At 39.4% G+C, this 22,947-nt stretch overlaps 1 protein-coding gene across 12 annotated transcripts in view; it reads left to right on the forward strand.

Annotated features, from left to right (window-relative positions):
• mpp7a (MAGUK p55 scaffold protein 7a) overlaps window positions 1–18,733 on the forward strand; it is a 459,090-nt gene extending 440,357 nt beyond the window's left edge. For all 12 annotated transcript variants that reach the window (XM_059972009.1, XM_059972017.1, XM_059972012.1 and 9 more), the window contains one exon: window positions 17,587–18,733. In XM_059972009.1, coding sequence (XP_059827992.1) covers window positions 17,587–17,766 — 180 coding nt within the window. In that variant the 3' untranslated portion in view covers window positions 17,767–18,733. The remainder of the gene's footprint in view (window positions 1–17,586) is intronic.
• The last annotated feature ends 4,214 nt before the right edge of the window (window positions 18,734–22,947 follow it).

A 22,947-nucleotide genomic window follows, 5' to 3' on the forward strand; every position in this document is an offset into this window, starting at 1 on the left:
GAACAAGGTTTAAAGTGATGAACCAAGGAGCTGCGACTAAACTGACAGCACTGCCGTGAAAGAGGCTGAATCATATAGAAAATAGAACAGGCAAGTTCAGTGTGAAATGTTGGCAGCAACAGGAAGGAAAATGGGGGTGGACCAGAAGACTTAACTGCACCTACACCAAGAAATAGATGAGCTGAGAACCAAATTATAAGATTATCCAGTCACCGAAGCATGACAGAGAGGGATCCTTAAGGAGTGGGTGGCATCTGTTGTTCAGAGAGAGGTTTATGACAGTACTCAAGGAAAATATCCTAGAAGGATCATGCAAAGAGGCTATATGGATGGAATTTAGGAATAAGGCTGGGAAGGTCACTTAGGTGGGGTTATTCTCTAGGTCTCCCAATTGTAAACAGGGATTTAAAGAACATATGTAGTAGGAAGGTCATAGCAGAGTATAAAAACAATAGGGTTGTAATAATGGGAGCTTTTAACTTTCTAAGTATTGATGGGGAAACCCCTGAGTTCAAGTGGCTTGGACAGAAAGGAATTCGTAAATCGTATTTGAGTGAGTTTTCTGAAACAGCAGATAGCAGGTCCAACCCAGGGAGAGGGGTGTACCTGATCTTAGCTCAGAGGACAAGAGCAGGGAAGTGATTGAAGTATCTGTGGAGAAAACCTTTGGGAACAGTGACCATAATTCGTTAAGTTGCAAGATGATCATGGACAATGATAATATTGGTCCTGGAGTTAGGAAAGCAGATTTCAGTAGTATAAGACAGGATCAAGGAGAGGTAGAATGGGAGCAGCTGATCGAAAGAAAACAATATTTGACAAGTGAGAGGTGTTTTAATACCAAGCTAGTCAGATTTCAGAGTGAGCATGTTCCTGTAAGACTAAGAGGCAAAGGTGGTAAGTTCAGGGAACCCTGGTTAACAACAGATAATGAAGATTTAATCAGGGAAAAGAAGGAACAAGTTGAAAAAAGAACATTGTTATCAAATGAATCTCTTGAGGTTTATAGGGGGTAAAGGTGAAAACAAATCAAAAACAGCACTGCTCTCTTCTCGCTGCTACCATTGGGCAGGAGGTACAGGAGCCTGGGTCCCACACTGCAATATTCAGGAATAGTTATGATCCTTTCAGGATCCTGAACCAGTGTGGACAACTTCACTCACCTCAATGCTGAACTGACTCTACAACTCAATATTATTTATTTCCTTTTTCCTATTGTATGCATAGTTTGTTTTCTTTTGCATTTTGGTTGTTTCTCAGTCTTTGTTAATTTATAGTTTTCATTAATTCTTTTGTATTTATTTTTCTGTAACTGCCTGCAAGAAAATAAATCTCAAGGTTTCATCTCAAATATTATGGTGGCATATATGTACTAAATAAATTTACTTCGAGCTTTGAAATTACAAAGGAAAACAGTGTCATGAAATGACCTAGGCAAGTAAAATTGGGGAGAATCCTAAAACTTCATTTCAGTACATTAGAAGCAAAAGGGTAGCTAAGTAAGGAATCGGTCCCTCCGGAGATGAAGGGCAATCTCTGTGTGGCGCCAGCGGATATGAGTGATCTCCAAAATGAATACTTCTCATTGGTATTCACCAGGGCGAAAGACATGAGGCTGGAGAGTTAAAGAGAGCTATGCTGGTGCATGTCTGTCTTGGGAAGGAGGAGTGCTAGACATACTGGAGCACATCTTCAGGGCTGAATAGGATCTATTCTTGATGCTAAGGGAAGCATGGGAGGAGATATTGTAATTATTAAGGAAAGCAGAGCCATGATCTTAAAGAATGGTGGAACTAACAAAGACTGCTAATCCTATTATGTACTGTATGTTCTTACTGTATGGCTCAGACCTCACTTTGTCTCCATTGTATGTGAGCAAATGAACTTACTTTGTGCATCCAAGCAGTTCCCATTGACCTGGAAGCCTTACCAGTATGGCTGTTTTGTGGTGAAGAAGACTGCAAAAGTCTAGTGGAGCTTGAGCTGTGTATACAGTGGGCTTATCCTCAGAAGTTTTCTGATTGATTTTTTTTTCTCTCTATTACCTGTTCATGTGCCTTTCCACACTAGAACATAGAACAGTATAGCTAGAAACAGGCCCTTTGGCCCACAGTGTCTGTGTCATGTTAGGTCTGAGACCACCTGTTGAAAGAGAACCAGACCTAACGATTCTTAGGGATAAGATCTACTTGCATTTGGCGAAGCATAGAATTATCGGGGATTGTTAATGTGGCTTGGTGTGCGGGAGGTAATGTCTTACAAACTTGTTTGGGTTTTCTTGAGATGACAATTGGATTGCTGGTCATAGGGCAGTGGATGTTGATACATGGACTTTAATAATGCTTTTGACAAGGTCCCTCCAGAAGATAAAGATGCTTGATTCTTACTTCACGTCACATGCCGGTGATAATAAACCTGATTCTGATTCCGGAATCCATTGAACTTGGTAGATTGGATTCAAAATTGTCTTGGCCATAGAAGACAGAAGGTAGTGATGGAGGGATGTTGTTCTGTCTGAAGGTCTGTGATAAGTGATGTTCTGCAAGGAACAGTACTGGGACCTCTGTTGTTCATAATATAGATAATAATTTCATAAAAAAGCAGGTGGTCTGTGATTGCTAAGTTTATGAACAACACGAATAATGATAGAGTTGTGGACAGTGAGGAAAATTGTCAAAGGATTCAGCGGATAATAGATCAGTTCGAAATGCAGGTTAAAAAATGGCAGATGTGGTTTACGCTAAACAATTGTAAAGTGTCAAATTAAGGGGAAAGTTTTGAGTAAGTGTCAGGACCATGAGGAGCATTGGTGTACAGAAAGACCTTGGGTTGCAAGTCCCCAGCTCCTTGAAAGTAGCAACACAAGTAGATAGGCTTAGAATAAGGTTTAGGCTTCTGCCTTCATTAGTTGCGATGTGAGAAGGTTAAAAAAGGTCAGGAAGTCGTGTTACAGCTGTATAAAACTTTGCTTTGACCACACTTCAAATATTGTGTACATTCCTGGTTATAACATTACAGGAAAGGTGTGGAGGTGCAGAAGATGCTCGTCAGGATGAGAGCTATAAGCAGTTGGAGTGCTCTGCCTGGAGTGTCACAGGCTGAGGGGGTGACCTAATCAAAGTATATAAAATTATGAGAGGCAGAGGCAGCGTAGATATCCAGAGTTTTTTTTTTCCGGGATGGAAATGTTTAAAACTGGAGGCCATAAATTTAAGGTGTGAGGGGAGTAGCAAGTTTTTTTTTACACAGAGAGTGGCAGGAGACTGGAACTCACTGCAAGGGGAGACAGTGGAAACAGGTACAATGGCAATATGAAAGAGGCATACAGCTGTGAAGGGAACTGAGGGATGAGGGCACCTGCAGGCAGAGGTGCATTTTAAATTCCATCATGGTCAGAATACCTTGTGGGATAAAGGACCTGTTCCTTTTTTCTAGTGTTCTATGTTTCAGATCAAAATGCTTTCATTTTCAACCTGAAATGTTAAATCTGTTTTCAGTTTTCCAGAGATTAATTATGAACTACATTCATGTAGAAATGAATTGAAAACAATATGAATGAAATTAAATCTTAAAAATACCAATCTTCACCTCAAAATGAGTTTGGCAAGCCCATTCAAATGATTGAGGCCACTTTAGTTATGGCCGCCATTGCTTTTATAAAGGTGAAAAGACCTGTTGCAAAGGTGGAAGTCGCCCCTAGGTCAGTGGAGTGTTCAGTCATGGAGAGGGACGGAGATCTGCTGGATTCTGACTCCAGCACATTTTGTACTCAAGCATAGAGCAGAGGTTTGGACAGTGCAGGACATAACCTCCTGCCAGCAGGGTTTCCCTAGAACCACCAGGCAGACAAAAACACAATTCATCCCTTTATATTTTCACAGTAAATGATACGTATACCATATTTTTTTATTTGTGCTGAACATTCTTCATGTAATCTTTCTTTGTGAAAGCCAGTTTTAGTTTGCAATGTAAAATACTGTTTGAAAGTCTCTGTTAGCTCCTTTTAACTGTCCAGCAAATAAAATAGATGAAAAGTTAATATCTGGCTGTTAGATTCCTACCGCTTCGATGCAGTCAATCCATGGCAGGTTTCTTACAGTTTTTCTCACTGAAAATCAGACCATATACTGTATGTGTTTTTTTTTATAATTGGGGGAAATTACGCTGCTTTAATTGAATAAACCCAGTTATGATGATGTTGTAGGATTTTTTTTTCAAGTGTTTTGGAACTGAACAGTCTGTTCTTTATTCAGAGAAACTGTAAATTAATCATCAACTCCCCAGCATGTCTTTCCGTGTATGCGTCAGCACTATCTCATGTTTACTGCATTTCCTGACTTAATATAATGCTCCCTACTGAAAATTATATCTATCTGGACATCAAATGAAAATGGAATGTGTTGAGCAATAGTCACTTAATCTACAATCCCTTCAGCTTTCAAACCATATTACTTTAATAGCTGAGCTCTGTGAAAAATGCCACCTTTGATGCAGGTACCCATAGCACTGCAGCCTAGCATTTGGACTTGGGTCGAGGTGTGCTGCTTTGGAAGTCGATCCACACGTTTTGCCTCACTGGCACGAATTGCTTCATATATTAGCTAAAAATTATTGCAGATGAAAGATTTTATAGTTTATATTTATAGGCTTACTTAGCTTTTAAGGTAAAGCCTTATAAATCAAGATTTCATGTTCTGAAATCTTGTCCTTCAATATTTAGTGTCTTTGGCAAAATGGAATTTGTGTGGGATTTGAATTAATAATACTGCTACTCTGCTAAGGGAAATAGACCCAGTGATTTCCAATTGTACATAACTTACCAGAAGTAGAACCTCTAAAATATCATCATGTGGTATCTCTTTGCATATGTGTTGCTCCATTAATTTGTTCCTTTATTTTTTAAAAATGCTGACTGCTTAAAGAAATAAGGTATTAGAAACCGATGTTTAAATTAGATCTACAAACATGTAGAAAACCCACACACAGACAAAGTTTATAGCAGCCGTTTTCTAGAGACACAGGAAATCAGTAGAAATATTCTTTCTAGAACACTTGGATACGATCCATTTTGTACAAACCTTTCAGTGTTGTAACACATTTCTGACTTCCAAAAGCCCTGACCAGTTATGCAAACAGTAAGGAAAATATGTTCTTAATATTAACACCTGGAGGTGTGGGCAATGATGATGTAAAGCTTCCCAGAGGGACTTGGGAACCCAGGATAATAAGCAGAAGATTTTATTGACTCTGTTAAAACAAACACTTGAATCAGTGCCATGGACCTTGCTTTGAATTCAGCTTGCAGCATGCACTTTTAATTAGTAATATATTTGCGTTGTTTAGCATGTAACAAGAAAAGTTGATACTTGTACCATTACAATATAATTTTATGGAAGTTGTGCATGCTTTGTTTACCTATCAATCCACTCTGTTTTGCCACTAGGAAACAGTGAAAGAAGGGTGTCTTTTTTGTTGTTAATTAATTGACTGTGGATTTGTAGATAAGGAATTGAGAACCAGAATAGACTGCAGGTGAATTGTGATATGTTGACTAGTTTCAATCAACTTTTGAAAAATCATCAAGATTTTGAATTTGATTATTTCAGAGATCTATAAAAAGGATGTAAATTTTCATTCCCAAGCTTAGTGTTCTTAATTCAAGAAGTATTTTTACATAATTTATCTTATTATTTATAATTAGCAGCAAAGGTGTTGAGTTCCTGAGCATTGGGTTCTCTGAAATACAAGCTGGGGAGCAAGGGGTACAAAATGAAAGAACAATGAATGTTTACCATTTGAAACCCGACTGGATAACATAATGCAATAATGTCCTTCAGACCCCATTATTATTGTAATTTGTTGCACCAATTTTTTTATACTTTGATATTTAGCTATTAGTTCTATAAAACAAAGCCAAAGTAAATTTATTATCAAAGTACATATATATCACCCAGTGCTACCGTGAGATTAATTTTCTTGCAGACATTCATGGTAAATACAAAGAAATGCAATAGAATCGATGAAGAACTACATATAAAGACGAACAAACAACCAATGTGCAAAAGACAACAAATCGTGTAACTGCAAAAGAAAAATGAAATAAATAATATTGAGAGCATGAATTATAGAATCAGTTCAGTGTTGGGGAAAGTGAAGCAATCCTCTTTGGTTCAGGAGCCTGATAGCTGAGGGATAATCACTATTCCTGAACCTGGTGGTGTGGGGCATAAGACTCTTGCACCTCCTTCCTGATGGAAGCAAATAAAGGAGAACATGGCCTGTTTAGTGGGTGGGAGGGTGCTTGTTGAAGGATGCAGCTTTCCTGCAGCAGCACTCCTTATAGATCTGCTCAATGATAGGGAGGGCTTCACCTGTGATGGACTAGGCTATATCCACTACTTATAGGTATTTCCATTCTAGGGCATTGCTGTTTCCATACCAGGTCAAGATGCAACCAGTCAGTGTAATCTCCAGGAGAAATATAGCAACTTGAGTACCAATCTGTTAGAATTGAACATAGAACATAGAAAACCTACAGCACAATGCTGTACTTACAACATGTACTTACTTACTTCAGAAATTTCCTAGGGTTACCCATAGCCCTCTATTTTTCTAAGCATGTACCTATCCAGGAGTCTCTTAAAAGGCCCTATCACATCTGCCTCCACCACCGTTGCCAGGTACCACACACCGTTCCATGCACTCAACAGTCCCTGCGTTTTTAAATAAATAATTCAATAAATAGATTGTCCCTGACATCTCCTCTGTACCTGATTCCGAGCCCCTTAAAAATGTGCCCTTTCCTGTTAGCCATTTCAGCTCTGGGAAAAAGCCTCTGGCAATCCACATGATCAATGCCTCTCATCATCTTGTACACTTCTATCAGGTCACCTCTCATCCTTCGCCACTCCAAGAAGAAAAGGCTGAGTTCACTCAACCTATTCTCATAAGGCATGCTCCCCAAGCCAGGCAACATCCTTGTAAATCTCTTTTGCATCCTTCCTATAGTTTCCACATCCTTCCTGTAGTGAGGTGACCAGAACTGAGCACAGTACTCCAAGTGGGGTCTGACCATGGTCCTATATAGCTGTAACAGTACCTCTTGGCTCTTGAATTCAATCCCATGTTTGATGAAGGCCAATGCACCTTATGTCTTCTTAACCACAGAGTCAACCTGCGCAACAGCTTTGAGTGTCCTATGAACTCGGACCCCAAGATCCCTCTGATCCTCCACACTGCCAAGAGTCTTACCCTTAATACTATGTTCTGTCATCATATCTGACCTACCAAAATGAACCACCTCACACCCATCTGGGTTGAACTCCATCTGCCACTTCTCAGCCCAGTTTTGCATCCTATCAATGTCCTGCTGTAACCTCTGACAGCCCTCCACACTATCCACAACACCTCCAACCTTTGTGTCAGCAGCAAATTTACTAACCCATCCCCCTGCTTCCTCATCCAGGTCACTTATAAAAATCACGAAGAGAAGGGGTCCCAGAACAGATCCCTGAGGTCACTGACCTCCATGCAGAATATGTCCAATCTGCAACCAGTCTTTGCCTTCTGTGAGCAAGCCAATTCTGGATTCACAAAACAAGATACCCTTGGATCCCATGCCTCCTTACTTCCTCAATAAACCTTGTATGGGGTACCTTGACAAATGCCTTGCTGAGATCCATATACACTACATCTACTGCTCTACCTTCATCAATATGTTTAGCCACATCCTCAAAAAAAATTCAATCAGCCATGCTGACTATTCCTAATCATATTATGCCTCTCCAAATGTTCATTAATCCTGCCTCTCAGGATCTTTTCCATCAACTTACCATCCACTGAAGTAAGACCCACTGGTCTGTAATTTCCTGGGCTATCTCTACTCCCTTTCTTGAATAAGGAAACAACATCCTCAATCCTCAATTCTTCCGGAACCTTTCCCATCCTCATTGATGATACAAAGATCATTGCCAGAGGTTCAGCAATCTCCTTCCTTGCTTCCCACAGTAGCCTGAGGTACATTCCATCCAGTCCTGGTGACTTGTCCAACTGGATGCCTTCCAAAAGCTCCAGCACATCCTCTTTCTTAATGTCTATATGCTCAAGCTTTTCAGTTTGCCGTAAGTCATCCCTGCAAATGCCAAGATCATCTTCCATAGTGGATACTGGAGCCAGCGAGCACTGTGAGGGTCATGTTTTTTGACTTCTCCAGTGCATTCAACACCATCTGCCCTGTTCTGCTGGGTGAGAAGTTGACAGTGATGCAGGTGGATGCTTCCCTGGTGTCATGGATTATTGTTTACCTGACTGGCAGACCACAGTACATGCGCTTTCAACATTGTATGTCAGACAGAGTGGTCAGCAGCACTAGGGCTCCAAAGGTCTCCCTTTCTCTTCACCATCTACACCTCGGACTTCAACTACTGCACAGAGTCTTGCCATCTTCAGAAGTTTTCTGATGACTCTGCCGTAGTTGACCACTCTGTCTGATGACTTACGGCAAACTGTCTGAATCATCTGCAGCTTAATGTGAAAAAGACTAAGGAGCTGGTGGTGGACCTGAGGAGGGCTAAGGCATCGGTAACCCCTGATTCCATCCAAGGGGTCAGTGTGGACATGGTGGAGGATTACAAATACCTGGAGATATGAATTGACAATAAACTGGACTGGTCAAAGAAAACTGAGGCTGTCTACAAGAAGGGTCAGAGCCATCTCTATTTCCTGAGGAGACTGAGGTCCTTTAACATCTGCCGGATGAGGATGTTCTATGAGGCCACGTTTGCTGTTGTGCACTGAGGCAGTATGCTGAGGGTAGCAGACACCAACAGAATCAAGGCCAGTGATGTTGTGGGGGTGGAACTGGACTCTCTGACAGTGGTGTCTGAAAAGACAATGCTGTCCAAGTTGCATGCCATCTTGGACAATGTCTCCCATCCACTCCATAATGTACTGGTTAGGCACAGGAGTACATTCAGCCAGAGACTCATTCCACCGAGATGCAACACTGAGCATCATAGGAAGACATTCCTATCTGTGGCCATCAAACTTTACAACTCCTCCCTGGGAGTGTCAGACACCCTGAGCCAATAGGCTGATCCTGGACAAACCTAAATCGTGATTGTCTATAAATTGGGACTTGCGTACTTAATGGAAAAAGCACACTCTTATTAAGATTCAATTTAATTATTTATTTGGGTGTTAAAAGTACCAAGAAACATAAGGATCTATTTAAATTTTTTTTTTACCCATAATTGATCATGTTAAACAACTGTTTACTAAATGGTCCCCATTGTCTTTGATTGGTCAAATTAATGCTATTAAGATGATTATTTTACCTAAATTTCTGTATCTATTTCAGGTGGTATCAATTTTCATCCCTAAATATTTTTTTGATATTATTAATTCTAAAATTTCTTAATATATATGGCAGAATAGAAATCCCAGGTTAAGTAAGAAATATTTACAGAAATCATGGGCCCTTCTGGCTCTCCTAATTTCATTCTTAAGCTCCTTCCTGGTAGCCTTATAATCTTTTAGGTCTCTAACATTACCTAGTATTTTGAATTAGAAGGAAAAATGCAGTTTTTCTGTAGAGATAAATTATTAGAAAGCATTTAAAGAACAGATAATGGGAAGTTTTGTTCAAACAATTCCCCAAGAAAAGTGTGAGACCTAAATCTTGGGGCCCTTAAGGTCAAAGGCATGCAGATTAGAATAATTCAACGAATGCAACATTGCTAGATAGTGAATGTTTAATACATCCATAGGCATTGTAGATACTAAAAAATGTGGGGTCAAGTTAAAAGGAAACTGGGAAGAAAAGAGAGGGGCAAGAATATTGATTTATTAAAATCATAGAAAACCAACAGTAGAGATGTTGAGTAAATACATCAAGGTAAAGATAGTGCTTAGAAAAAAAGCAAGACCTATTCAAGACCAAATCAGTAAGTATGCACAGAGGCAGATGACATTTGTATGGATATTTTATGGATAATTAACATTTTATTCTTCACCAAAGAAGGGATGATACAGACATTGTAGTTTAGAGTTGGAGTTAGAAAGTAAAATGTTGGACAAGGTGAACATTGAAACAAGAATTATTCAGGTGTTTACCATCTTGAAAAGTAGACAAGTCACCCATTCCAAAAGAAATATATTCAAGGGTGTTGAAAGAAGGGGGAGAAGTATATATTAGAGGAGCTGGAAGCAACACACACAAAATGCTGGAGGAACTCAGCAGGTCAGGCAGCATCTATGGAAAAGAGTACAGTTGACATTTTGGGCCGAGACCCTTCTGCTGGGCTGGAGGGAAAAGATGAGTAGATGTAAAAGGTGGGGGTAGGAAAGAGAGAAACACAAGGTGATAATGAAACCTGAAGGGGGAGGGATGGGAAGTCCCTCCGACTATTAGAGGAGCTGACCATGCTGCAGTACTGAGGGACTGAACGGCAGATTAATTATAGGATTGGAATTTCCAGTCCCAGTTACATCTGACAGAGTTTTGAAAAAATTAGCACTCAATTCCTTTTTGCATTTTGATGAGCATCAATGATTTAATTGTGAATGCAAGAACTATGTTAAAATGCTTGCAGATAAAGAGACTGTGCAGCTACAGGTGAAAAATGGAATGGTTAAGTTGTTGGAAAGGTGGGAACTGGTATTAATTTTAAATATGTGAGGTGATATCTTGTTTCCTATTCCTAAATTTAAGGAAAATCAATAATAGGGAAGGAGAAGGAAATTGAGAGACCTTGGAGATGATGACTGCAGATCCCTGAAGGTCACAAAACATGCAGAGGCAGAAAGAAGAATAGATGTTATTTTTTATTAGCCAAGACATGGAATATATGACCTTGGAGGCTTGGTTCAAACTATGTAATGCACTAACTAGGCTGCAGCTAGAGTACTGCATTAATTCTGATTGTTACATTTCAGAAGAGAGTACAGAGGAGATTTAAGAGGATGGTGCCAGGATTGGAAATTTTTAAGTAAGAGGAAAGTTTGAATTGGCTAGCATTATTTGCTTAGAAAGAGGAATCTAAAGAGGGATTTAATTGAAATGTGTTATATTGGATGGCACATATTGGAAAGACCCATTTCTGTTAGCATAGGGGTCAATGAATTTAAGGTAATTGTTTAAAAGGTTAGAGGAACATTGAGAAGTTTTATTTCACCAGATGTATGATGGATCAGGAACTTGCTGCTTCAAAGATTAGTACAAAGAGAAATTCTTAATATATTCAAACTTTTTAGATATACATTTTATTTCCCTAACTTATATTTCTACATGCTGAGAATTGGGGTACATATCCCTCTATTCCTTGCCTGATCATATGCCTGTCTAAATGCCTTTTGAACTTTGCTAGCATATCTGCTCTGCTCCTTACTTCCTATACACTCACAACTTTGTTGACCAGATTCTGTTCCAGATCCATCTACAAGTTTGCAGATAACACCAGCGTAGTGGGCCAAATCTCAAATAACAATGGCTTTGAGTACTGGAAGGAGATAGAAAGCCTATTGGCATCGCGTCGTGACAGCAACCTCAGTAGCAGCAAAGGAAAAGTGCTGCTTATTCACTTCAGAAAGGGAGTGGTACACTTGCCTCTGCTTACTGAGGTCAAGGGGGTTGAGATCCTCAAGTTCCAAGGAGAGCACATCGCCAGTGGCACAAACTGGTCCAGTTGCATAGACATCACAACCAAGAAACCATGCCAGTTCCTCTTTCTCCTCAGGAGGCTGAAGAAATTTGGCATGTCCACTTTGACCCTCTTTTATTTTCATAATGCACTGTAGAAAGCATCTTGTCCAGATGCATCACAAATTGGTGTGGCAACTGATGTGCCCAAGACTACAGGAAACTGCAGAGAATTGTGGACACAACTCAGCACAATATAGGAACCAGCTTTCCCTCCGTGACTCAGCCTACACTTCTCGCTGCCTGGGTAAAGCAACCGAACTCTTCAAGGATCCCAGCCACAAAAGCTTTTCATTGTATATCATTACGTGTGCACACAATCATTGGTGGTATCTGGAATGACCTGTCAGGAAAAAGTGGTTGAGACAGGTAAACTAACAACATTCAAAAGAGCTTTGAGTAAGTGCTTGGATAGGAATGGGATGGGGAGGGGCTTTAGAGGGAAATGGGCCAACCACGAGCAAGTGGGCCTAGTTTGGTGAGCAGCATGGATTTGGACTGAGGGGCCTGGTTCCACGTTATAATACTCTATGACTCTGTCTGACGATAGTAAACCAATACCAGCATTTGGTATTTCCATCCTTGGACAAAAGACTGACTGCCCCTCATAATTTGATATTCTGCCAGATCACCCTCAACCTCAGCAAAGAAAACACTCTAAATTTGTCCAGCCTCTCATCACTACTGCTCTAGCATTGAAGGAACCATCCTGGTGAACCTCTTCTAAATGCACTCAATTCTCCAAATGTGACCAACGAAAGTTTTATATTACTGCAACATGTCCTACTGATTTTTAAAGTCAGTAGTCCAAACAATGATGGCAAGCATGCCATGTGCTTTCTTCACTAGCTGGTTCATTAAGTATTGTCCTTTTTGTAAGACTTTTAATTAGTGTATAGGTAACATTCAGTGTCAAATCAGAATGATTACACCACAGTTGTGGCCGATTTCATCAAGATCTGTGTGGATGAGGTGTAACTTTGAGAACATATTGGACATGTCCAAAGCTGCAGATGAACCAGGAGATTGGTAGTCTGCTGAGGGCTGGATCTGTGGCCTTCGGTAATCCAGAACTAAACAAGAAATCGGGTACAACCTTCAGAAGGATATCTTAAGGGGGAAAAAAAACAATTCCAATTGAAGCTAGAGATGGAATCAAATGTACAGAGGCTCTGGCAGAGTTTGCAGGCCATTACTTATGAGGTGAAACTTAACAATGGCTGTGCCACCTCACTCCCAGATGAACTCAATGCCTTTTACGCATGCTTTTGAAAGGGAGAATAAAACTCCACCTACTCAAATCCCTGCAGCATCTGGTGACCCTGTGATCTCTGTCTCGGAGGCTGACATCAAAAGATCTTTCAAGAGGGTGAACGCAAGCCGTCACGCCCTGATGGTAAGGCATTGAAAATCTGTGCCAACCAACTTATGGAAGTTTTCAAGGACAACTTTAACCTCCACCTGCTTTACCAGTCCCCAGGAAGAGCAGATTGAGCTGCCTCAACACTACAGACCAGTGGTGCTCATGTCTACTGTGATGAAGTGCTTTGAACGGTAGGTCATGGCTAGAATCAACTCCTGCCTTAGTGAAGTCCTGCACTCGCTACAATTTGCCTATCGTCAAAATAGGTCTAGAGTGGATGCTATCTCACTGGCTCTGCACTTGGCCCTGGATCACTGGACAATTGTAATACCTAGAGCAAACATGAGGAAATCTGCAGATGCTGGAAATTCAAACAACACACACAAAATGCTGGTGGAACACAGCAGGCCAGGCAGCATCTGTAAGGAGAAGCACTGTCGACGTTTCAGGCCGAGACCCTTCGTCAGTAATACCTATATCAGAATGTTGTTTATTAATTACAGCTCAGCTCAGTATTAAACACAATCATACCTTCAATTATAATCAAGAAGCTCCGAAACCTGGTCGTCCCTCTGCAATTGGATCCTTTGTTTCCCCTGGGGGAGACCACAGTCTATGTGTGAGGATCGGAAATAACATCTCCTCGTTGACAGTCAACACTGGCACACCTCCATGATGCATGCTTAGCCCACGCCTCTACTCTATCTGTGTGACGAGGGACAACTCAAACGCCATCTACACAACACGATTTTCCTACAGAATGGCTATAAGGTAAAGGAAATCAATCAGGCGCTTGAAGGGGCCAATGGATAAACCAGGAAACCCAACAACGAGGAGGACCCTGCCACTACCGCCTGTCTTCCCTATATTTCCATGGTTTCTGAAAGGATTGCCAGGATCCTGAAGAAATACTGGATTGTCATCCACAAACCCTTAAGGAAACTCAAACCTCAGCTTTGTAGCTCAAAGATGACCTGGGACTCAAGTTGGCTGGTGTTTACAGGACTTCCTGTGAATGCAGAGCAGTGTAAATGAGCTAGGCAGGACATGCAGTGGAAACCTGCATCAAGGAGCACAGGAGGTGTATCCGTTTGGGTTACCCGGAGAAATTGGCTGTAGCAGAACCCTGTGTTCTCAATGGTCAGAGGATTGACTTTAGCACAAAACTATTGTGCTGTGCCAATGTCTTTTGTGACCATCTGGAAGAGGAAGCCATTGAAATAAAACTAGAGGAATAGAATTTTAACAAAGACAAAGATTTTGCTCTTAGTAAGGACCGGAATTCAATTGTAAAGAAATTGGGAGAGCAGAAACCCAATTGGATAACCAATCTGGAGGGTCAGACAATCCAGGTATAAATACCACCAGACTAGATATGTCCAGACATCATCACTGATGAAGATGGCGGAGTTTGTCATTGAAGTATTAGTTATAATCGATAGCTGTATGGGAGAAGAGTTTATTTGACAGAAATATTGTTGGCAGAATTTCATATCGTGACAAGGAGGCATACAGGAGCAAGATAGATCAGCTGGTTGTGGTGTTGCAGCAACAACTTTGCACTTAACATCAGTAAGACCAAGGAATTGTTTGTGGACTTCAGGAAGGGGGAAGTTGAGGGAACACATATCAGTCCTTATTGAGAAATAAGCAGTGGAAAGGGTGAACAGTTTCAAGTTCCTGTGTGTCAATATCTCTAAAGATCTATCCTGAGTCCAACATATTGCTTCAATTACAAAGAAGGCACACTGTGGCTATATTTCATTAGGATTTGGAGGAGACTTGGAATGTTACCAAAGACACTTGCAAAGTTCTACAGATGTACCATGGAGAGCTCTCTAACTGGTTGCTTTACCGTCTGGTATAGAGGGGCCTTGCACAGGATTGGAAAAAGCGTCGGAAAGTTGTAAACACAGCCAGCTCCATCATGGGCACCAGCCTCCACAGCATCGAGAAAACCTTCAGAAGGCAATGCCTCCACAAAGGTGGCATCCATCATTAAGGACCCCCATCAGCCACGACATGGCCTCTTCTCATTGTGACTATCAAGAAGGATTTACAGGAGCCTGAAGACACACACTTAATGTTTCAGAAACAGCTTCTTCCCATCTGCCATCTGATTTCTGAATGGACAATGAACCCATGAGCACTACCAAATATTTTCCCACTCTTTTTCACTACTTATTACAATATTTTTTATATATGCTTATTGTAATTTGTAGATTTTTTTATTATGTATTACAATTCTGCAACAAAACATAGACAATGTTTTGTCATCCCAAACAATTTATTATCGTCACCTGTACAGAGATGTGGTGAGAAACATTTGTTTGCATTCATTCCAGAGAGTTAATTTCAAATATTGAAGTAGTACAGGAAAAAAGAATGCAGAGTATAGCCCTTATAGGGGAAGTGCAGTGCTGGCTGACAAATAAAATGGAAGGGCCATGACAAGGTAGATTTAAAGATCAAAGGTGATCTTTATTATATAGAAGCTCCATTCTAGAGTCTTGCAACAGCGGGATAGAATCTATTCTTGAGCCTGGCAGTACTTATTGTCAGGCTTTTGCATCTTTTGCGTGATCGGCAAGGGGAGAAGAGAGAATGCCAAGGGTGAGAGGCGTCCTTAATATATTGGCTGCTTTCTTGAAGCTGCGCAAGATATGGTCAGGGTCAATAAAGGGAAGCTGGTTTTTTGTGATAGCTTGGGCTGTATTCACAACTCCGTAATTTTTTTGTGGTCTTGGTCAGAGCAGTTGCTGTACCAAGCTGTAATGCATCTGGATAGGATGCTTTCTGTGACTCCTCTGTTAATATCAGTGAGCTTCATCAGGGATATAATAATAACTTTTATTTATAGAGCACTCTCCATACAGATGACGTGGTGCAAAGTGCTTTACAATGGGATAGAAGTACAAACATGAAAATAAAGTAAAAAATAAAAAGGAACATGAGAATAAAAGACAGTAAGATCTTAATTAAAAGCAAAGTTAAATCAATAAGTTTTGAGCTGGCATTTTAAGGAGTCAACTGAGTCTGCATCCCTTTCAGTTTTAGGTATTGAATTCCATAGTTTATGAGCATAGTTCAGAATAGTTGACCTTCCAATTATCTTTTCAGGGAGATTGTTTAAATTTAAGAGACTGGCAAAAGAAGACCTGAGAGCTCGAGGATTATAAAACGAAAATAATTCTGTGATGTACTCCTGTTCCAGACCATTATGAGTTTTAAAAATGTTAAGGCAACATTAAAATCAATTCTAAAAGTTACAGGAAGTCAGTGCAGAGTAGCTGGTATGGGAGTGATATGTCCCTTCATTTTGGTTTTAGTTTAAAGTCTAGCAGCAATGTTCTGAATGCGTTGAAATCTTTGGAAGAGCAGTAAGATGTGCATTTCAGTAATCCAGTCTATTCAATATAAAGGCATGAATTAGTTTCTCAGCATCATGACATGACAGAAACAGATGTGCATTCTAAAGTGTAGGAAAGCTGCTCTGATCACTTTTTTATAAGAGATTAAAATTCATATCTAAATCACTGTTAAAACCCAGGCTAATATCTTCCAATTTATGATATGCTAAATTTTCTTGGCATTCTCAGGAGGTAGAGAGTTTGGTATACTTTCTTGCCCATAGCAGTATATGCTTGGACCAGGACAAATTGTTGGTGATTTTCACACCTGGGAACTTGAAGCTTTCAGCCAACTCTACCTCAGCACCATTGTTACAGAAAAGGTCGCCTGCTCTGCCTCACTTTCTGAAGCTATAAGGATCAAATCTTGTGTTTTGCTGACCATGCCACAAGGTTGTTTATTTCTTTCCTATACTCTGTGTTTGAGATCTGGTCCGCTACAATGGTGACATCTGCAGATGGAGTTACAGCAGAATCTGACCACACAATAGTGAGTGTACAGGAAGTAAAGTCAGGGGCTGAAGACATAGCCTTGCTGCTTCAACTACTATTGACATAACCGTGTAGGAGATGTTGTTGCCTATCCTTACTGGTGATTTTCTATTGGTCGGGAAGTCAAGGATCTGATTGGGTGGGGAGATGCTGGGGGGTAGAGTCTAGGACGTGTGTTAGAAATGAGTTTGTTTGGAATTATGGCATTGAAGTGGGAGCTATTTTTAATTAAAAAAGAGCAAATGAAGGGTATTTTGCTATATAAATTCTGATAGCTGAGTTAGCAACTGTTACTTTAAGTGCATTTTCTCAGAGCAAACAACTTGTTTACTGTAAACGCATCACTGCTGTCAAATCACTCTTACAGTCTGTGAGTATTGGTGGTTCCAAAGAAGGGATCTTACCTTTAGGTAAACAATGATTGCTTACACATTAAAAATTAGCTTTTAAACACTGTTACCAAGATTCCAATGAAACTTCACCCCAGCAAGAAATAGTGTTTCCAGAAAAGAAACTAGTGGAGGAGAGAAGTTTATTTCTTTATGTTTGGAGAACAACTATTTATGACGTATCTTGTTATTCTGGCAAGTGGTTCAGAATTCAAAACTTTGCATTTTTTGCAGGACGAAGACCTTCAAGAAATGATCAAATCTGCAGAGCTGATTGAAGCACAGAGTTCGCACCTCTTTGACAAAGTTCTAGTTAATGATGATCTTTCAGTTGCCTACAAAGAGCTGAAAGCTACCTTGGATGATCTGGAGACAAAACCTTTCTGGATTCCAGTCAACTGGTTACATTCATAAAATCATGAAAGGGAGTCATAATAATAGACGTTGAATGGAAGTCTGGTATTACTGATAGCCATTTCCAAGCAGTGGATGGTGCTTTGAAGTAAAACTTTTGCCACTTTGTTTTTGCACTTTTAATGTCCAATAGCAAACCATGTTACTTTTGCTAATCATATGCTTTCATCTACCTGAAATGAGCAGTGCTAAAATATTTTCACTACTTGGGGAATAAATGTAGACACTCTCCAGTTTTACTACTGACGTAGATCGTGACCTTTGAGGTGACAGGGGTTTTATTTTTTAAAACACTGAAATATGTGTATTTTAGTAAATTATGGGTGATATTTGTTTTAAGTGAAAGAATATATAGTTTAGGTTGCTGATAAAGAAAATGCAATGTATCCAACCAGAAATGGTTCTGTTTTAGCATGTCAGCAGAACTAGAGGAATTCATGTGTGTCTTGTATAATAAAATGGAAACTAGTGAAATACCAAATAAGAGAATTATTTGGAAAATTTGGTGTTTGGCCATATTGACATGTGGTTCTTAAGCATATTTTAAAAGGTGTTGGTTATTAATGTATATGCAAAATCTGGTATTAATTCATGCTGAACATTCCATTTAAATTTACCTCACTAATGTGCTGATAATGCCACCAGCAGTGCACTGTAATTGTATTTTGTTAGGTGAGATGCTTATTGTTTGTAAATTAGGGATTTATTATTACTTAAGAATCTCAGATAAAATGGTTGTATCCTCTTGTCTTTTAATTTTTTTTAAACAATTCTCCTAGAGATATCCCAGATTAATAAATTACCCATTTTCATTTCTGTGTGGTGATTTTATTGAGATAGGTGTTAATCTTTCAGGTATGCCAAGCAGCTCTATAAATATGTTGCTCAATTGTAATGTGCAATTTAAAGTGAACTTGATGTACTGCAATATGTACAGATATTAAAATCTTGTATTATCTTTATCAAATTTAAGTCAATCTTTTGTGTCTTCTGTCTCTTCTGCACAAGCGTCCACTAAAAAACAGAATACATTTTCATTTAAAGATCTCAGCGTGTTTCTCAGCACCTCACAACTGATTAACTATACTGAAGCACAAATTCAGTTGCTCAACTAGTAGGGCATGCAGTTTATAAACAGCAAGATCCAACAAACAGCAGAGTGATAAATTACCATTAAATCTGTAAGTTGAGAGATGAATTTTCGCCAAGACATTTGGAGAAATTCCTGCTTTTTAAATTTTCCCTCAAGATGTTTTTATTTTAATAATGGACATGTTCACTGGTTAATATCTTGGGAAGTTGGGATCTCTGGAGCTGCACTGCCTCACTTGCACATGAACCATAACTGTGTGTTCAAGTACTCAAGTGTGGCTTGAATCCATAATCTCTCTAATCAAACTTACTCCAACCAAGCAAAGCTGATATTGTTTGAATATGAGAATTTAGACCATATGGAAAGTTACAGATTTTAACATCCCTTATTGCATACTTTTAAACTGATTCTTTTTTTTTCGATTGATAGGAAAATCTTTGCAGCTGATTACTGGTAATGGCTTGTAGGGATTTAGTCTCAGTTTTAATTTAAGCAAGATTGAATAACTTTTTGGCTTTCAAAACTTTAGCTGCTTTGTGCCAGCTGCTTACCTGTTGTAAATCTACAGGAGTTGCAAGTTGGCAGGAGAGCAGCTATGGAATGTCGGGTGGCTACAGACCATTTCCAGTAACGGACGGAAAATGTTCCCTGGTAGTAGAAAAAATATGGCAAAGGAATCCAAGAGTGCCTAACCTTTACCTATAACAAAAACAAAACAATAAAACACTAGTTGGGTCTTTTCTGTAAGTTCGTCTTTACATTGGTTTAGTCTGGTAAGGGAACTAAGTAAGCACCTAATTAAGATAGCAACCAGCACCTGATAGTATTCTACATGTTTAATTAAGAAGTCCTTTGGCTTTTGGGTGCAATCATTCATCAGTACTCAGAATTCTGGGTTCAGGGGACAGAAAGGATCTCAGTGGGCAAGAAATATTATTTTAGTTGCACATCTGATGTCCTTGTAGCAGAGGGAATGCCTTAATTAGTCTTTGTAAAACCAATTCATTTGAGAGCTGAGTTAAATCTAAACTGCAGCTTGTATTAATGCTGTGCCTTCAGCAAAGAAAAGTATCCCAAAATGAAGTTTTTTGAAATAAACTTAACTTTTTAAAACAGAATCAATGAAATTCTATAGCAATGTTATAAGATTAAGTACAACATAACATTTTCATGAGTTTATACATATGATAAACTTTTATAGATTGTTTTGGTTCTTCATGTACTATATATGAAAAAATGGGATTCCATAGTACATGCTCACAAAGGTCAGCATGGACATGGTGAGCCAAAGTTCTTGTACAACTCCTATGTATCAGAGGTAAGTAACAGCCAAAATAATATTGCAAAAGTGACATTTAGCAGATCTTATGATTTCAGTGACATTTTAATAACTTACTGTTTTAATTTAAAATATATTCTCAATCTAACACTTGCACAATTCTCACTGAAGGACCAAACGTCACTGTCTGTCCTCATGGTAGTTATAGAAGAGAAGAAAGTGATTTTGCAAAACAAAGCTTGCATTTAGAGACCTATTTATAAGCAAAGGAAGAGCTCCAGATCAGTGTTTTCATGAAGGAGAACTGGAAGCAGGAAACAGCACAAACATTTTTTAAGGAAAAAGGAGAAACCCGGGAGGACTGAAAAATGTACTGAGAGAATTGAAGTAATTTGTGAGTTTGTCCTTTTATAAGATTGTAGTTCATAAATGTTAGCTTGATTTTCAGTTACTCAGTACTTAAAGCATCTTCTGAAGCTTAAATTTCATTAAAATATCAATATGGATATGGATTTTATCCAGCTAAAAGAAAGGTTGATGGAAAATGTTCACGTGGTATGAATTCTTCTGATCTGAAGTACCAAATGTTTATCCCAAGATCCAGTTTTAATAGTATATTGAAACTGAAAGCAAGAGAATTAATTCCATGATATTTTAGTGTGGAATGCTATTGTAATTGTTGTGCACTAATTTTTATTCCAAGTGTGCAGAAAGAGCAATTCTTTTGCTTTTAAGATGCCCTGGGTGAAGATTTTAAGAACATAACAAATAGCAGGAATAGGTCATTTAGACTTGCATGCCTGCTTTTGTATTCTACGAGATTAAGTCTGGCCATTTACTCAGTACCATTTTCCTGCACTAATACATATCCTTGAATTCTCCTAATTTACAAGAATCTATCAATAGAGATTGCTAGAAACAGATCTGCAGTCACTGAAAGACCAGTTTCTACCTGCAGTCAAAAGGGTGTCTCTTGCCTTCAGTTTCCATAAGTGGAACCAGGTGACAAGGGAAATGATGGGCAAGTGGGGGAGAGGTGGAATTGGGAAACAGTGGCTGGTGGGTGATAGGTAATGACAGATAGAGAGAGGGAGAGGAAAAAATGGGGCTGAGGTAGTAACAGAGGCTAGAAGATGATAAGCAGAGACACAGAGTTGCAGATGCTGGAATCTGATAAATAAGGGGGGGGGGTGATTAATTAGGCTAGATAAGGCAGGGATGATAAGGCAGGTCAAACTAGTGAGAGACAGGAGGGTGTAAGTGACCCAGTAGTTTGTTTTTGTGTGGGTGTGATGGAGGCAGATGGAGCAAGGCAGGGGAAGGAAACAAACTGGGTGATGTGGTTTCAGGGAGGGTTACCGTTAGCGATTGATTAGAGGTGAGACTAGAAATAAAACTGGAAATTTTAAAATATCAAAATATTACTTCACAGGCCAGACAGCACAGAGCTGATAAATAAACGGAGATGGCTAGGATGCTGGCAATGTCGAATAACCCAATGTTTATGGAGGGAGATTGGACAGGAGTGTGTTGAAATAGTCAAATCTGGAAATGATAAATGCGTGAATGAGGATTAAGCCAAGAATTAGCCTGGCTTGGGAGATAGAAATAAGCAGTCACTGATGCTATAAATATTGTGAGTCAAATATCATCAAGTTCACCAACAGTTCAGTTTAGTTTCAGAAAGTAGTCCTGCACGTGGATGAGAATGATCATAGTTCACCCATATAAGCTATGCCTCCATCCAGAACAAGGTTCATTTTGTTATTTTCATTACAGAGCTACAAAATGAGACTGAGTATGGGTGTCTGTGCACATGGGTTTTGGGGAGGAGGTAACCTACTTCACTTAATAGTGTTATAAATATCATTCATTCTTGCTAGAGGTGTCTGCTGCCTTGTGTCCACAGATTTAGTGATTTAACATTTCATCCTAAAGGAAGGGCAATAAACAGCTCTTTATGCTACATTGAAGTGTCTTGCTGGATTATGTGCTGGACTAACAGGTTGAATCCCCGATTTTATGATTTTAAATATGTTTGCTACTTCTGGAAAAGTTTTCTACTGTAGTCTGATGGATGAAACCTCATTAGCTAATCTTCGGGCAACTCTTCCATATCCTTGTGTCATCTTTGATCAGCCTCTGGCACGTTTTGGGTCTGTCCCAAGGCACTTTGTTCTACTAATCTCTAAGATCTCCCAATTTTCAGGGTGTCAGAGAGCATTCCTTTCCTTCCCCTGCCACTGTCCGTTCAAGTAAGTAGAAGTTTTTTGTTTATTATGTTGACACTTGCAACTGCCGAAATGTAATATACTTTTCACATTTCAGATTCCATGCAATTGCTTGAGTTCAAGTTATACACATCATGTAATCTTGGTATCAGTCCCTTGTCCTGGTCCACCCTGTAAAGCAAGGGTTTTTCAAAATTAGTTTAGTTCTTCTCATTTTATGAATTCATTTTTATATTCTGGTGGCAGCAGCAAGAAGAGAGCAGGTCCATGATTATAGATGTTGTTTTCCTGCAACTGGTTTGCTCGATGGTGGAGAGGGCTTCACCCATGATGGACTGGCTTATCTACTACTTCTTGTAAGATGTTTGGTTCAAGGGCATTGGTGTTTCCATCCCAGGCTGTGGTGCAGCCAGGCAATATGCTCCCATCACAAATCCATAGAAACTTGTCAAAGTTCAGCATGTAAAATACATTTTTTTAAAAAGGTGAATGTAAATGAAAAATTCAACATTTCTGTTTGTTAGTTTTTCATACAATATTTATTTACAAAAGCAGTCCAGTTATATGTATTTGTGGAA

Source organism: Hypanus sabinus, chromosome 6 (genome assembly GCF_030144855.1).
Source record: "Hypanus sabinus isolate sHypSab1 chromosome 6, sHypSab1.hap1, whole genome shotgun sequence".
NCBI lineage: Eukaryota > Metazoa > Chordata > Chondrichthyes > Myliobatiformes > Dasyatidae > Hypanus > Hypanus sabinus.